This window comes from Myxine glutinosa, chromosome 1 (genome assembly GCF_964187855.1).
Source record: "Myxine glutinosa chromosome 1, kmMyxGlut1.1, whole genome shotgun sequence".
NCBI lineage: Eukaryota > Metazoa > Chordata > Myxini > Myxiniformes > Myxinidae > Myxine > Myxine glutinosa.
Window position 1 is genome coordinate 12354550 of NC_136261.1, and position 17563 is coordinate 12372112.

A 17563-nucleotide genomic window follows, 5' to 3' on the forward strand; every position below is an offset into this window, starting at 1 on the left:
ACCAGAGAGGAAGTCCGCAAGCCATGCATGGAGATTTCCATGGATACCATAGGAGGAGAGTTTGGTGAGCAGAGCTGGGTGCCAGACCGTATCGAAGGCACGTGATATGTCAAGGGAGACAGCTCTGATTTCCTGTTTGGCATTGAGGACCTCCATCCATTGTTGAGACAGCAGAAGCAGCATGTCCAGAGTAGAGTGACCTGGTCTGAAACCAAATTGATGATCAGAGATCAAGCCATTGGAGAAGAGGAAAGATTTCATATCCGAAGCAATGATGGATTCCATGACTTTGCTGATAATTGGGAGCAGGCTGATTGGTCTGTAGTTGCAAGGATCTGTTTTTGCACCTTTTTTGTGTAAAGCGGTAATGTTTGCTGATTTCCAGGATGCTGGCAGATGACCTTGAGCACAGGATAGGGTGAAAAGAACAGAGAGAGGGTGAGATAGAGCGGCAGAGCAGGATTTTAGGACCAGTGGGCTGATGCCATCTGGTCCAGTTGCAGAATCAGAGTCGAGGTTTGACAAAAACTCCTCCACCTTGTCAGGAGAGAAGGTCACAGAGTCCAGGAGCAGTTTGGTTCGACTGGGAAAGGTGGGAACAGAGAGAGATGGGTTTGGGACTAAGGATTTTGAGGCAAACACAGAGTTGAGGCATTCGGCTTTGTCACGTGCGATGTCAACTGTGTGGCCATTTGAGGTAAGGGAGGGGATGGAGGGGGAACAAACACCAGAAACGGATTTGACCAGACGCCACCAGGATTTGGAGGAAGGAGACAGGTTTGAGAGTTCATTCTTGAGTGAGGAGAGATAGTGCTTCCTGGCACTCCTGAGGGTAGACACACACTTGTTCCGAGCTTGGTGGAAGGAACTGAGATTTCCTTCAGTTGGATTAGCCTTCCAAGAGGCAAAGGCAAGTTTGCCATGATCAATGGATGAGAAGGAGGGATGGATGGATGGAAGGAAGGAAGGATGGATGGATGGATCTATCGAAGGAATCATTTCGTTACCTCCGCCACCAAAGGTGGATGAAGGTTATGTTTTCACCCCTGTCTGTCTGTCCGTTTGTGAACAAAATATCTCAAAAAGTTGTGGATGGTTTTGGACGAAACTTGGTGAACCGGTCGTGTGTCTGAAAAGGAAGAATCGATTCAACTTTTGTGAAGATCTGAATATGGATTCGGATATGAGAATTATTTAATTTTTAAGTGATTCTTCACCATTGGGAGATGGGGCCAAAAACTATACATAGCAGGACATCTCAAAACGTTGTGGACGGATTTGGACGAAACTTGGTGAACCGGTTGTGTGTCTGAAAAGGAAGAATCGATTCAATTTTTGTGAAGATCTGAGTATGGATTCGGATATGAGAATTATTTAATTTTTAAGTGATTCTTCACCATTGGGAGATGGGGCCAAAAACTATACATAGCAGGATATCTCAAAAAGTTGTGGACGGATTTGGACGAAACTTGGTGAACCGGTCGTGTGTCTGAAAAGGAAGAATCGATTCAACTTTTGTGAAGATCTGAATATGGATTCGGATATGAGAATTATTTAATTTTTAAGTGATTCTTCACCATTGGGAGATGGGGCCAAAAACTATACATAGCAGGACATCTCAAAAAGTTGTGGACGGATTTGGACGAAACTTGGTGAACCGGTTGTGTGTCTGAAAAGGAAGAATCGATTCAATTTTTGCGAAGATCTGAGTATGGATTCGGATATGAGAATTATTTAATTTTTAAAGTGATTCTTCACCATTGGGAGATGGGACAAAAAATGATACATAGTAGGATATCTCAAAAATTATGGATGGATTTGGACGAAACCTGTTGGACAGGTTGTGTGTGTGACAAGGATGAATGGATTCAATTTTGGTGAAGCTCGGGATCCGGATCCACCTAAAATAATTTTTTAAGTGATTCTTCACCATTGAGTGATATGGCCAACCAGGCGGGGGGTTTGCTCTATACTGAGTGCCGTTCTAGTTGGCTACTGAATCTAGTGTAAGATATCCTGGATCAGCCTATGATGAGGAGCAATGCACTGAATCCCCTCCAACAATAATTGTCCGTGGCGCTTTCATTCTGTTCAAATGCATCATTTAAATTGGATGTTGGAGACATGGGCACTAATTGGTTGTTTAGACGCGCACAACTAAACGTCTGTTAATCTCCCTTCCTAAATTGCTATTTAAACGCGCAATTAGTTTTGCTCGTACAAATGTGTTTTTTCCAACGTTTAAGGGTTAGGTGTGTGTTAGCAAGACGCTCTCCAAACGCCTTTGGTAAATTCAGCCCGTAGCTATTGAATCCTGTAATGGTAATGATACAGTAAAGATTTACCTGTATGACACGCCTCTGTCTCACGTCTTTCAGGAAGTCGAACACTCAATTTTGTTTGTGAAATGACACGATATGGGGAATCACTTTGATCCACACAGGTAAAGATCCCAGAGTCCAATGAAGTGATGTTTGTAAGGAGCAGAGATACGTTGCCATCATTTGTGTTTCCATCAACGACAATCAAACGATTGGAGAAACGAGTGTTGTGTTGGGTTTCGATCATGTATCTTCCATAATGTACCAATATCTGGAAGAAAAACAAATTAAATCAGCAGGAGATTTTTATGGATTACCAAACAAAACAATGATGTGTGGATGGAAAGTGGATTTGGATTATATGCTCAAAACAAAAGTATAAATACATTCATAAACCGTAATTAAAACAAGTACAGATACATTCAACGTCCACTGCCCCCATGCCAAATAATGAAATATCCTCCAGCGCGGCATTGCTGGGGCACCTGCGGCAGTGCAGCGCATAGAGACTGTATTGGGTGAGAGACGTGTACAATAATTGATTAATTGCATAATTAAAATCAATAAATAATGATCATAAAATTTTTTCTTAATCAATTGGATAATACCATAACTAAACCACTAGTGCTTCATCTGAAGCTGTAAATTTTAGAAAATGAATTAAATAAGTCATTGATCGAAAACATTAAATAATGAATTGATTAATCAATAAAAAATTAATCGATTAATTGATTAATCAATAAATCAAAAATATCCTTTATAGCCACATCACTTGGTCACTGTCGTTTCCAAATATCAGCTTCCTAGCTCAAAAGGTGCCTGAGATATTGGCCAGATGGGAAAGAAAATAAATAAATGATTAATAATGAAAAAAAAAAAAGTCATAAAATAATCAAATAATTAATCAATTGGCTTTTAAAATACCTAAACCACCACCGTTTCATCCAAATCTGTAACTTCAAAAAATTAACCAAGCCATTATTCCAATAATTAAATAATACATTGATTAATTGATTAATCAATAAATCAAAATTCGCCTTTACAGCCAAATTACTTGGTCATTGGCATGTCCAAATATCAGCTTCCTAACTCAAAAGGTGCCTGAGATATTGCCCAGATGAGAAAGGAAATAAATAAGTGCTTAATCGACAATAATAATAAAATAAGTAATCAATTACTTGATCAATCAAAAAACAAAAAATACCATTTTTGCCAAAGCACTTGCTCACCATTGTACATAAATTTCAGATTCCTAGCTCAAAGGAGATATCACCTGGACAAACAAACAAGAAACCAGAGTGAAAACTGAGTACTCCCTTTCAGCGTGTTTTCATTTCCGGAAGGGGACCTGGCAATGACGTCATGCAGTGCCTGGAGATGGCATAGGAAAGGAGCGGTGTACAATATTGTTATGTTTGTGGGGGTAGGTGAAGAAATGCCATAGTGGAGCTAGGATTGTATCAATTAGCATGGACCACGTGCGAGTCGGAAGCCAATCTCGATGTATTTAAGAAGAAAAACTGTAAGCTTAAGATCCTACGAGTCCACCTCCTCCTCGAGAAGGATCCACCTCCTCTGGTGATCTCTACTGCACCACCACACTTGGCTACAGTAGCTCTGCCCCTTATCGTGCGAGGGCTATCGGACAAGTTGAACAGCCGAATGGCCAACATAGGCCCACGAGTGTCCACGAGGGTGCGGCCCACCATCAATCTTTCGGCCCCACTAGCCCAAGCTGACCAATGTGGTGCAGACCATTACCATGGCCTCAGACCTTGGAGGCACGGTCACAGTGCCTCCAGCCATGTCCCCTGCACCTCCACATCATCCCCCAGTCCAACCAATTGCAGCCTCTCAGAACCCAACCACATGTGACCTCGCCCAAAGTCTAGTTGACAGTCGTGTTCCACCAGGAAACTCAATCCCAGAAGACACTGGTCGCACACCTTGGCCACGCACACCACCACATTGACCTCCAGACTGCCCAACTCCATATCCACAACCTCACGACCCAATATTGAAGCCGTCGCCCCCGTAGCCAGTTGAAGGCTGTCCTGCTAATCTATCAATTTTGTCCCAGCCTCCAACACTTTGGTCTAACACAATTGGATTAATAATGGTGTCACTGGCCCCAGTCTTCACCATGGCTTCACAAAATTCTCCCTCAATTTTACATCAAACCCTCAAATTACCCGTGCCAATTTTTCCACAATTCACTACTTTCACCAAAGAAGGGCGCTTCTCCACACACTTGCCAGCCGAGAATGGCCCCGTATGCTCGGCTCGTTCTAGTTTCCCAAACAGCCGAAAGTGGCCGGACCAACCCGAGGCAGTGACCTTCTCTTCCCTGTGGTCCTTCGGGAGGTCCTCTCCTCTCTGAGCTGGGAAGCATGTTGGGAGGTTGGTGCCGAGGTGGTTCCCGACCATACTGCTGCGAGTGTCCTCTTCTCACACACCTAAAACAAGTCCCCATGAACGGACTCCTCGGAACCCCAGCCGGAGCACCGCTTACTCCTGGGCCAACCCGACGCAGACTGGGTCACCCCGATGGTGAACCCGCCGGACCACACCGCTGTGACTCCCCCACTGCAAATTTACCCCTCGTCAAATTTGACAGTTGGCGGCTGATCCCCCTTAACATTCGGGTAATGCCCGATTCTTCCTGCTTCTCTTCCTGATCCCGTAACTCCACCTGTCGTACCGCCACAGGTGACCTCTCTGGTGCACGATTCAACCTCTTTAAAAAGGTCAGTCTCACCGCCCACTCAGCCGCTAGGTGCACCGTGGCCGGTTCCTGCAACTCCACCAGAGTTCGGACCATGGGGTCAGAAAGAGGAGCCATAAATCTCTCTATTGCCAGCTTTTCCCATGCCTGTGCTGGTAGGTCCCGATAGGCAATCCTCACAGATTAGTAAATATGCTGGGCGAGCTCGTGCAGTGTTTCACTAGATTTTAATTTACGATGTAGCAGCTGCGCCCAGACCAGGATGCACCTTGCACCTGTCCCAAACCTATGGTTCAAGGCATCGCAAATGCCCTTACTGGTCAATATTCCATCTGGGGCCACGTTGAAAATGTATGCGGTTGGCCCCTACAATGTCGCCACCAGATTCTCCATGCGTTCTCGCTCCCTCCAACCATTGAGCTGGGACACGCATTCAAATTGCGTCAGGAATGCCTTTAAACTCCCTGACCCATCAAAATGTACAAGGGGGATGGTTGTTCCCGAGGCTCCTTTCCCCGACGCCTCCATGTCCGAATCCAGCCCAGGACCAAAACAGCCCCCCAGCTGGGTATTCAATTTTGGAGCCTCTTGTGGCCAAATGTGACTTGTGGTGAGGGTTCCCTGGGTCACCTTCATCTCGTCTTGAAGATGCTTAATGAACTGACCCACCTCGTCTCGCAGACTCTGTTGGACTCGAGCAACCTCTCCTTTGATGGTATTGTCCCAGGTATTCAGCCACTCCTGCAACATCTCATCTATCCTTTCCCCAGTCAATTGTGGCCCCCACAGGCCTTTGCCTATAAACACCCGCTCTTGTTCTGTTGCACGGGTTTTCCAACTCTTTTACCTCCTCTGTCAAACCACCACCCTGGTGCTTCAAAAGTCCCTCTCTTGGTTGTTGCATTCTGGCATCCACACAGGTACAATAGCCTTCCAGGTTCTTATCTACCTTGTCAATCCTTTTATTTGTTGACCCAATTATGTCTTCCAACTTTTCCTCCATTCAAACAGCCTGGGTTTTACCCTCTTCTATTTTTAATTCCATCCACTTTCGTTTTAGTTTAAACTCGGATACCATTTCTTTCTCTATTTCCCCACATCGAGTCTCCAATTTCATCTCGAATTCTCCCAGCCATGTCCTTCATTTGACCCTACATTCTTTTCTCTATTCCATCAATTCGTTCTCCCAATTAATTTGTCATTTCCTCCTTAATTTCATATACGTATTTGTTTGGTGACGTCATTTATTTTTCCCTCCATTCGTTCATTCATTCCCTCAATTTTTCCCACCAATCGTTCAGTTTGCATATTCATTTGTTCTTTCATATCCCTCATTTCATTCCTTTGTTCATTCATTTGATCCTTCATTCCATTTGTATTATTATTCACTTCCATTAACAATTTAAACATGGCCTGGAAAGTCATCGTGCCTGTCCCTGCGTCTCAGGCTCTGCCATTGCGGGGGCAGGGGTACTGATGCTAGGAACGGGGGAAGTTCCAACCCTTCATCCTTCCTTCATCCTCGCTGCTTTCGCGTTGCTCCATTTCATGCACGTCCGCCATTACGTGCACAGCAGCTTTTTCCCCATTCGCACGCTTAATCTCTTCAGGAAAAAAATATATTATCTTCAATTTCCACGTGCTGTCCGCGTCCTCCCAATACCAATTCACTATAAATTTGGAAACCTCGGACACTATGATCACCCCTCCCTCCGAGACCCTAACCCGAACAACCTACAAATGGACATAAAATAAAATGTCCATTTCGTGCTGGCACTTAACTTTGGCCTCAAAATGACACCTTTTTGAGGAGGTTGGTGGCCGTTAAAGTTAAATGCTCAAAGCGTGCCTCGCAGGAAGCTCAAAATGGTGGCAATGCCGCGAATCTAAGGCTCTCGCTATCGAGCCTGTGGTAAGCTCGCGAGGACTGCCTCCTTCCTCCTCCACTGCCTGGATGAGCACAACGCGGCCTTCAGCTCCCTGGTGAGTCCAACAGTCAAAACCTCTCAATAGCTGCCGACACCACCAAGAGCTCCTCACCCTCCAAAACGCACACCAAACTCAGTCAGCACAAAGTCGAAAAAAATAGCGCAGCCTTCTTGTCCAAAAACGAGAGAGATCCACCGATTCTTCTTCTTACTCCTCAGAGCCGATCATGAAGTTCCCTCAAAATTGCCTCATGCTCTGCCTATGTCCAATGTCCATGGTCCAATGACGCCCCTCAGGGCATGGCCTGAAGGCTCTTACTCCAAACCCCCCCCCCCCCCCCCCCAATTTCTCCGCCTCTCGTCGGCAGGTTTACGCCTATGCGGTCCATTGAGGCGAGGCTTAGTGTCCGAGAACCTGCTTGCTTGTAGTTGGCAGTTGTTGTGGGTAAAAGGAGGTTTTTCATGGCCGGCCTTGGTAAATGTAAAACGTTGGGGAAAATCGCAGAGGGAAAAATCATATCCTGGGGAAAATTAACCTCAATCCCTCACTAATTTGCATGGCTTCACCCTTTGTGTGAAGACACAAACAATCTTAAGCTACAGTTTCCATACTTAAGTAAATCAAGATTTCTCCTACGCATCCACGGTCCATGCGAGGATTATGCAATCCTATCATCCCGACGGTATCCTTTCACCTACCCCCATAAACATAACAATATGCATTACTGTGTCGTTGAAATCCACGTGAGAATAATTAAAAAATTTTTTACGAGAGAGGGAACAACATCAGATGTCATCCATCATTTTCATTACATACAATAGATCTTCGATCAGTTCTGTAAGTAAACCTTACTTCACGGATGTCGGAATTCCTCCAAATTTCTTCATTTCGTGTTGTAAAGAGCATTACCGACTGTTTAAAAAGCTAAGCATAGGTGTTTGTGGTTTATAATATTTTTACTTCCTGTAAATGCAATTGCTCCCATGGAAATTCCATTAAAACTATAAGCTATTTGTACACGTTATCACTGCAGGAAAAAACGCCTTGGGGAAGTGGAACATCATTAGTATTAATATTGTTTTGTAATAACATTAAAAATATGTGATTATCATTAATTTTGTTATTAAAAGCGTCTTTGGAAAAACGCCACGATAAATCTTCTTCTTTAGGAAAATGCCACGATAAAGCTAGCTTAATATGGATATACACCTCAACATGCAATCCCATTGACGGCAATGGCGGGGCAAACCCGCTCGGGGAAGAAAACCCCCTTGGGGAAGGGGGGCAAATGAATGCGCTACAACCTTCATTATGTAACCCTTGGTCATCCTGTCAAGTTTGGTTGAGATTGGATAAGTAACGACGGCATGTATTGGCATCAAAAATTCATCAGACAGACACAAATGGCGTATTTTAGTGTGATTCAGTCTCCTTCAATTTTCCATGCCCATGGTCGGGTATACAGTCACGTGAAAAAGTAAGTACACCCCATGTAAAGTTTTGACTTTTTCAACATATTTCAACATACAGCTATTTGATCTTCATTTCAACAATATTGATAGATAAAGGTGATATCATATAACAAATATCATGAAACATTTACATTTTGTTGTCCATTGTATTATTTAAATAAACATAAATGCAAATTTCGCATGTGGAAAAAGTAAGTACACCCTTGGCTCTAATAGGTGGTATTGCCCCCTTCGGCAGAAACAGCCTCAAGTAGGCGTTTCTTATAGCTGTCTAGCAGTCTCTGACATCGACTGGGAGAAATTTTTGCCCACTCCTCCATGCAGAATTCTTTCAGCTGTGCGATGTTTGAGGGGTTTCTTGCATGCACAGCTCGTTTCAAATCCCCCACAACCCAAAAAAATCCCAAAATCAAAAAAAATTCAAATCCCAAATCCCCCACAACATCTCGATGGGATTTAGATCCGGGCTTTGACTTGGCCATTCCAGAACCCTCCATTTCTTTCTTTTCAGCCATTCCTTGGTGGATTTACTGGTATGTTTAAGGTCATTGTCATGTTGCAAGGTCCACCTTCGGTTGAGCTTCAACTTTCTGACAGATGGCCTCACATTATTCTAAAGCACCCTCTGGTACAATGAAGAATTCATAGTGGATTCTATGATGGTGAGCTGCCCAGGCCCTGATGCAGCAAAGTTGCCCCAAACCATAATATTTCCACCACCATGCTTTACAGTTGGTATCAGGTTGTTGTTGTCAAATGCTGTCTTTGGTTTTCGCCAAACATGTCTTCTGGTACTGTGGCCAAATAGCTCTACCTTTGAATTATCTGTCCAGAGCACATTGTTCCAGAAGTGCTGGTCTTTGCCTAGGTGTTCATTGGCAAACTTTAGTCTTGCGCTGATGTTCTTTCTGGACAGCAAAGGTTTCCTCCTGGCACACCTCCCATGTAGATCAAATTTGTGCAGCCTCTTTCTAATAGTAGACTCGTGCACTTTGACATCAACAGTGGCAAAGGCTACCTGTAGGTCCCGTGATGACATTCTGGGGTTCTTAGAGACTTCTTTCAGCATCTTGCGGTCTGCTCTCGGGCTGAACTTGCTGGGGCGACCTGGCTTGAACAAGTTGGCAGTTGTTTAGAATCTTCTCCACTTGTAGATGATCTTCCGGACAGACGAATGATTGATTTCAAATTGTTTGGAGATCTTTTTAAATCCCTTCCCAGACTCGTAGGCATCTGTAACCTTCTTTCTGAAGGCCTCAGGGAGCTCTTTTGATCTAGGCATGGTGACGCCGCACACTTCAACAACAAAGAGCAAACCAAACTAAATGTCTGAGGTTTAAATAAGACAGGTTCCTCCAAGATCCTCTCCAACGATGTTCGAATCATTTGCATCTGAGCTGGTGCACCTGATTCATATTTTAGGTATTTGAAGTAGTGATAAATGTAGGGGTGTAATTACTTTTTCCACATGCGAAATTTGCATTTATGTTTATTTAAATTACTAGGACGTGCCCGTACGTGGGTGCCCGTACGTGCGTGCAAAAAAACATGCGTGCAAACAACAACAACAAAAAAAAACAACTTTGAAACCACGTGGCAGTAACGACCACAGAACCCCCCCCCCCCCCCCTATTTACATGAAATGGTTTGGTCCATTCGCAACGACCACAGAACCCCCCCCCCCCCCCCCTCTATTTACATGAAATGGTTTGGTCCAAAGCGAACGGCTTGCGGAGTTTGGTAAAGAAATCGCCATAGCTCGGTAACTACTTGTCCGATTAATATGAAACCTTGAAAAGGCACATCCTCGGGTCCCCAGCAATATACCTGGCAAGTTTCAAGTATATCGGACCCGTGGTTGTCGAGAAACAGCGGTCACAGACAAACGACAAATACACAGACATACACACAGACATACAGAGATTACTGGAATTATAGATAGATACAATGGATTACAAAATGTAAATGTTTCATGCTATTTGTTATATTATATCACCTTTATCTGTCAATATTGTTGAAATGAAGATCAAATAGCTGTATGTTGAAATATGTTGAAATATGTTGAAAAAGTCAAAACTTTACATCGGGTGTACTTACTTTTTCACGTGACTGTACAATGGTTCCAATGGCGCCTCAACGCCAGGCCCACAATCAGAAGGGGACCATAATAACCAAAATTTATGTTTTTAAATGTTCACATTCCAATACATTCCAATACATTTCAACAAAGAATACGTATAGAAAGAATGTAATGCTGCTTTTAAAAAACATGCTATTTAAATTGAAAAAACATAGTACCCAGTTCCAGTACGGTAAGCTCATGTTTTACGTTTCTGTTTTGGGAATAGTGTGCGCCTGTCATTGATACCATTTTTTAATTCATATTTACAAGCGATTGGAATTATGTGATTCGCGGCATGAGTAATGCTGCGATAAAATGTTCACACTGAATCAGAACATGAAGACGTGTTTGAAATGTGAAAAAAAAAATTAAAATTGTTTGAAAAAAGTGCAAGGGTACCAATATTTTTGGCCACAACAGTATCCTTATACCCATGCAAATGATGATGCCCTCATGGGTATGTTGGTATACCCTCATACCCACGCCAGTGATTTTGGTGGAGGAGCTGTACTGTTTCAAGATGATGACTCTGGAATTGAAAAGCCAGTAAGTTACTTTTCTATAAATCTGAACATGCATCAAAAAGCTTCTTCTACTCGATCAATAGAAGATCTGGACTTTGAGCCTGGTTTTGGCTATGAGCCTGGTTTTGGCTTTGAGCCTGGTTTTGGCTTTGAGCCTGGTTTTGGCTTTGAGCCTGGTTTTGGCTTTGGGCTTGGTTTTGGCTTTGAACCTAGTTTTCGATCTACAGCATTTTGAAAAATATGTAAGAAATGACAAGCGATGCCACTGTTTTGTTACGTTTGTAGGGGGTCGACAATGATTACCTTATAACCAGGTAGAATGTATAGATTAGTGTGCTCCGACTGACGTGAAGAAGAAGAACCACCCCATGTAATAAGTAGGTAATTTGTATTAGACCGGACTGTCGGGTTAAGCTTGTACCTTCGTCCCCACTACGAGGGGTGGGGCTTGTTAATCAGCTCAGGGATTATGGGTAAATTAATTCCCTGTTTGTAAATACCTCTAATCTATTCCTTCATTCCTTATGACACCGCCAAAATCGCCCAATAACTACACCACTAATTAATAAAACCACCAGAAACCATGCATGAAGCACTAGGGCTGATTATCACGACGTGGTGAATCACACAGGATGGGCAGGCCGAGAGCCACGCCCCGATGGGCAGTGATTGGTCAGGGTTTTGATTGACAGGCACTGGTAGAGGTGGCACGCACAGGTTGGATGACATAGGGGCGGCGGGAGATGAGGAGAGAGCCGCGCGTACAAAGCGTTGGAGCAGCGGACATTTTCCCTTCGGTTTTGGTCTGGCAGTGAACGGTTGTGTGCCGGAATCTTCTCCTCGTTCCCCTTCTTATTTCTGGCATCTGGGCATAGAGAGTGAATGTTCCCTTTTGCGCTTTCTCGTTCCATAAGCAATAGTGGCGGTTGTGCTTTGCTCTCTGCACAGGGAAGCTTCATCATGAGCGGCCGTGTTGGGACATCTTGCTGGTGGTTGTGCGGAGGAAGAGCCACGGCCGGGAAACTGTGGTTTTCCGTGCAGAGGACGGATGGACGAGCACGGCGTGGAAGAGCGGGCTGCACGCCTGCTGTTCGCTTTGGGCATAAGGCCTGTTTTGCGCCAACAAGCGCGGTCTAGTGAACGAGGGCGAGGGAGGCCTTTTTCCCGCCAGCACCAGAGCCGCGTCCGGATTGAGCGCTCTGGGAGGGCCTGGACGATTCTTGACGAGACAACCCGGGAAAGTTGAGCTAAGTGCCCACTAAATAACCAAACACATTTATTTTCCAGTTCTTTTTCCCTTCGTCTGTTTTTCGAGTCTGTCTTTAGGGACGTCCCATTTCGGAATTTAGTTTTATCGTGTTGTTTCCTTGTTAGCGGCATTTTATTAAATCAACCTGTTTATTTTTGTACATTTTAATTCCGTCTCTTGCGAGTTTATTTATGACAGGTTTGAAGACTGCCGGTCGGATCCATGAAGGTAAGCTCTCTGGTTTATATTATCCCCCATTTGCTCCCCACTCGTATTAACTCCTCCATTGAACTGAACGCCTCAGAATGTTTTTTATTGTTGTTGTATACAAGATCGAGGCTCGTGTTAAAAAAAAAAAAAAAAAGCTCGTTTAGTCATCCGTGCGACCCTACGGTGTTCACAAAGGGTGGTCACATGATAGTATATAACGACCACAATGCTCTTGTTTTTCTGGAGAAGTTCAAGATGAAGAATCAATGACTATTCCAATGGGGGCTGCTGGTACAACCATAGGTTACCCATTGAAAATTGTACACATTGATGGTCGAGATATTGTCATTGTACATGTTCTATCTGAAGGTCAGGATAATGTGATGCACATGTGTATTACCCCTGCTGCCTGCAACGGTCATGACTGTAATTGGCTGTTTGTTTTGTGCACTGTTGTTACTGCATGGAAGCTGTATGGAAACCAGTCCTTTGCACCCCCTAATAAAATGTCTCCAAAGAGCACAAAACATTGGGAAGAAAGAGATGAAAATGAAACAAACCTTAATTTCTGCAAATTCATCTGCTGGCTTCCACATCCACCGAATGGAGATTAAGCCGATACCATCTGGAAGAACGGATAAGGTGCAGTTGATGGTGACGTTTTCTCCAGGAGAGGATCTGATGCTCGTGATGAGACCTTGGCTGATGGGTACTGGATGGAGAGATCATAACGTAACACCTTTAGGAAGAGATATTGTCATTTCACAACAAAATAGAAATTTCTCTCAATATGAACACAACCTCCAAACTCCACGAAAGCCTCGATGTATATGAAAGTTGTTCCATGATAGACAGATAGACAATAAATACCATAGAGTTTCCTTTTTGAAGGAACAACAGTAAAGCCTTCATTATCTGCCTGTGTTGATTTACCCCCACCTCCGACGGCTCAGGCAGATTGTTCGCTTTTGAGGTGTCACCAGCGCGTTGACCACAATCTGCAAACCTTGCCTCAATAAATTCACCGCCATCGAGCAAATCCACGAAGGGGAAAACCACAAACCGCAAGGCCCTCCTGTACTTGTCAATGCCATTTCTTTTTATTTTCTGATTTCAAAGGATATACTAAGTTCTGAATCAAAAACAAATGTTCTGTAATATTGAGTGATTTTAAAGATTGTTTTAAAAAATCCAGAAGTTTCGTGCTCCTGAAGCAGTCATATACAGCAACCACACTTATACGCTGCAGTGAGAGGATTTTTAGTTGCGATTCAAGAGATGGATGCTTTATTGATCCGTACATAGTCATTACGAGTGAAGTACCCATGCTACGCATGGGTGGGAGGCCAGAAGCAAACAGACAATGCAGAAACGGCGAATGCTAAAGCATGAAACCAATAAATTCCACATTCCTGTAGCACCTTCAGTCGCACGTCAGACATGGACAGCAAGTTCGTGAAGGACTTCCATGAAAAACGTACCCGTTCGCATACAAACGGGTACGTTTGTTCCATACCCAGTCAATGACGAATCTGCATATGGCGATCCACGAATTTCACGTTTAGAAAGTAGAAACCATCACGGCATTTCGTGATGTCATCACGGCATATTTTTTATAGTCTTCAAGTACAATTCAATTTTAATAGAGGTTTACAGACATTTAAAAGCATATAAATAAATTGAATTCCATTTACCACTGTTTCACACCACCCTAACACGTTACATTAGTTATTTGTGCCTGTTGTTTGTGTCATTTATAAAGTCCTTAAAAAACTACGTTTCCTGTTTGGAATGATTTTCAATTTGTTTGACTGCCAAGCAGACAGATTGTGCGGAGGAAGAGCCACGGCCGGGAAACTTATTATTAAGATATTATCTTATTCCTCCCTGTGCATGCGCAATCGGAACAAATTCAGAGCCAAAGTACATTAAAACGTCAAACTTGTCTTCCTTTTCAGGTTCAGATTTGTGTTCAAACTATAACATTCCATTTAAATAAACTGTTTCTGAATTATAAACTGACAATAATAAACTGAAAAAACAGATAGACGGATGGATGGACGAACATGAACCAATTGCTTAACCCGACCTTTCACTTTATGTGTGCGGGGTAATAAATGCTAGGTGTTGTAAGAATCAGAGTTACAACATTGGCTCAGATCATGAGTTTAATATCATTCGATCCCTAACAATACCTGTAAAGAGAACCAGCGAACATCATATCAAGAAATCAGCATACATCTGAACTAGTAATGAGTTTACAGATGAGCACAAGCAAGCAAGCCGCAACAAAGTGGCGGTACGTACCATCTAGTTATGCACCAGCATAGCATACAGTTAATGTCTCAGGTATGATCATAGCGCTGAATGACCGAGTTCTTATAACGGCCGCGTAGCGGGCAAAAGACGCCTGACACCTGGGTTCAGACGTTAGACAGAATGTCATGACACTAGGGAGACAAAGAGGAGATGGTAAAGAGGAGTTAAAGAGGACAGAAATCTCACCTGTAAGGAATAAAATGATCCATGGAAACATGGCGTCTTGTTCGCTTCTTCACTTGTTCAGTTTCTGGAGAGAAAAGTAAATTCAGTAAAACAGAGAGAGTGTCCATTTATAACTTTATACAACTCACAGGTTCATTTTATAAGTTTTTAAACAAATATATTGTCGCGTGATTTCCCAGGTGTACACCACAGGGATCACGGATAGCCAAAGCAAGCTTTTAACTCTGAGGCGACTGATCAAATGTGGATTTTACTATATATACGGAGGACGAAAGAGAAGGGAAAACTGAAGAGCTGACCTGTTGTCCGCCAGCAGCAGTCCCAAAGCCTGCAAAGAAAATAACTCAAACAAAACGGGTTCAAATGTACAAAAATAAACAGGTTTATTAAAACGGAATGCCGGGACAAAGAGAAGCGCGACGGTAAAACTAAGTTCCTAAACGGGACGTCCCCCACACCAGATTTGAACACAGACGAAGGGAAGAATAACCTGGAAAATAATGGAGCGTGTGCGCACTTAGTTCCAATCACTGGTGGGACCTCGTCAGGGTCTGCGAACGGGTCTGGAGTTCCTTACGTGGGAACACTCCCAGTAGGCCTCAATGCACCCTTTCACGCTACAGCGCTTGTACACTCGTCGTTCGCACGGAGAACCGCAGTTCCCGGGCCGCGGCTCTTCCTGCAGCCTCTGTACGTCTCCGATGGCGTCTCTGAACACGGTCGGTCCGATCGCTTCCTGGAGCCCTTCGTCCACGCACAACCATCTTCCACCAGAGTCCGGTACCAAGAGAAGAGAGTCGATGGCAGAGGAAGGCGTGAGGAACAAGCGAGAGAGAAAATGTCGGTCCGAGAGTTCGTTTATTGACCATCTCGTGACGTCATCTGTGCCTCTCCATCAATGCCCGCAGGCCACCATGCATGCTAAGCTCTCCATCATTCCACACGCAGTCCCCTTCTGATGGCATCAGTCAAACCTTGCCAATCAGCGAGTTGCTTCTTGCTCCGGCCTTCCTGTTGGTCAACTCCCACCCAATCACTGCCCTTCTCGGCGTGGCTCAGCCTTCTCGACCGATGTGTCTGTCAGGCGGGATTGTTAGCCCTAGTGCTCAATGCCTTGCTTCCGGTTGGTTTTTATTGTTATTTAGTGTAGTTTAATGGCAATTCTAACTCGTGTCTATGGTGCGGTGCCATAAAGGACAAAGGATAGATCACAGAGGTTTGACTAACAAGGTCGTAGTTAACATAATCCCTATAACTAGTGTTACGTGGTCCTCCCGGTAACGACCTGGTCTTGGTGACCCCCGGACCGTGGGAGGAACCCCGCCAGAAAGATATATGATTTATACGCTTTCGTAACGCAATCAATATGAAAGACACAACAATTCAAGTCAATAAGAACCCCCCACACCAATGATCCGGATTAATGGATAATCTATTCCCAATCAATCGACAACAATCAACCCTCAATCAACAATATTACTAAGATGTAGACTCATCAACAATAGCTCTAAGATGGCCATCTTATATATTCCTCCCTTGAGCCCCACTCACGGCTCCCTCCATGGTCAATGTCTCTCACAATGTCTTGGGGCCCCTGTAGTTCGATCTCCGCACGCGGGCGGTTGAACGGACCCTTCCTGACGTGCTTCAACCGTGCACGTCCCGTACCGGGAACGGCTGCTGCCGGGGGACACCTCCTTGGCAGCCCACCGAGGTCGGTGCTCGTGATCGCGGCTCCGGGGCTTGCAAAGTGCGCGAGGCCCCAGGCGCCTGCCGTACGCGTCCTTGTAGACGATTAGGTGAACGGTGCCGGACGCTTGGTTCCGTGCAGGAATCCCCAGCAACTTGACGCGTAACCGGTAATTACCCCGCGCAGGTAACTCCTCTCGCCAGACGGGCTTTTCAAACTCAGCGTTCCCAACGCTGATCAATATCGACGCCGCTCGTGTCGGAGCTGGGCGAGGAGCAGAAGATGGCCGCTTTCTCCCGGACCTCGTGTCTTTTTTCTTCTCCCGGTTCACCATCCCGTTTCCGGTCTCCTGTTATCAGGAGCGCCTCTAACCATTTAACCACAACAACCTTTAATAGAATAAACATTAATAAGCAATGACCTGAATAGTAATTCACATAAATCCGAAATCCGTAACACTCCCCCCCTTCAAGAAAGAAAGTTTGAACCCAGCGAAAACTTTCTTTGCAGGCCAAATTTGATAAACAAACAAGATAACTCACACCCCAAATCATCAGTTCCCCCAGACACAATTATCACATCTCAAAAAACAAAGCAACAATATTTCACAAAACCCCCAGAGATTCCAAAGGTAATTCACTCTGGACCAAGCGTCACACTTCTAGTTTCTCTTGAATACCGGTTAAGGGGTGGTGACCAAAACCCCAAAGTTAAACAACTCGATAGCACTTTTTCGGGAGGCCAAGCTGAGTATACACTACATGGACGCCTTAAGGAATGTGGAGTTCACGGTTAGTCCGGGGAGGAAAGTTCATT

General features: G+C 44.3%; 1 protein-coding gene across 4 annotated transcripts in view; it reads right to left on the minus strand.

Moving 5' to 3' along the window:
* The window catches only part of LOC137421326 (uncharacterized), a 147748-nt gene that overhangs the window by 21474 nt on the left and 108711 nt on the right, over positions 1-17563 (minus strand). For all 4 annotated transcript variants that reach the window (XR_013624178.1, XR_013624176.1, XM_078782295.1 and 1 more), the window contains 3 exons: positions 15058-15121; positions 13113-13264; positions 2346-2592 (listed from right to left, as the gene is read on the minus strand). Coding sequence is in view for 2 of the 4 variants with exons in the window: in XM_078782295.1 (XP_078638421.1) it covers positions 2346-2592; positions 13113-13264; positions 15058-15088 (430 nt within the window). In the remaining 2 variants the exon portion in view is untranslated. The remainder of the gene's footprint in view (positions 1-2345; positions 2593-13112; positions 13265-15057; positions 15122-17563) is intronic.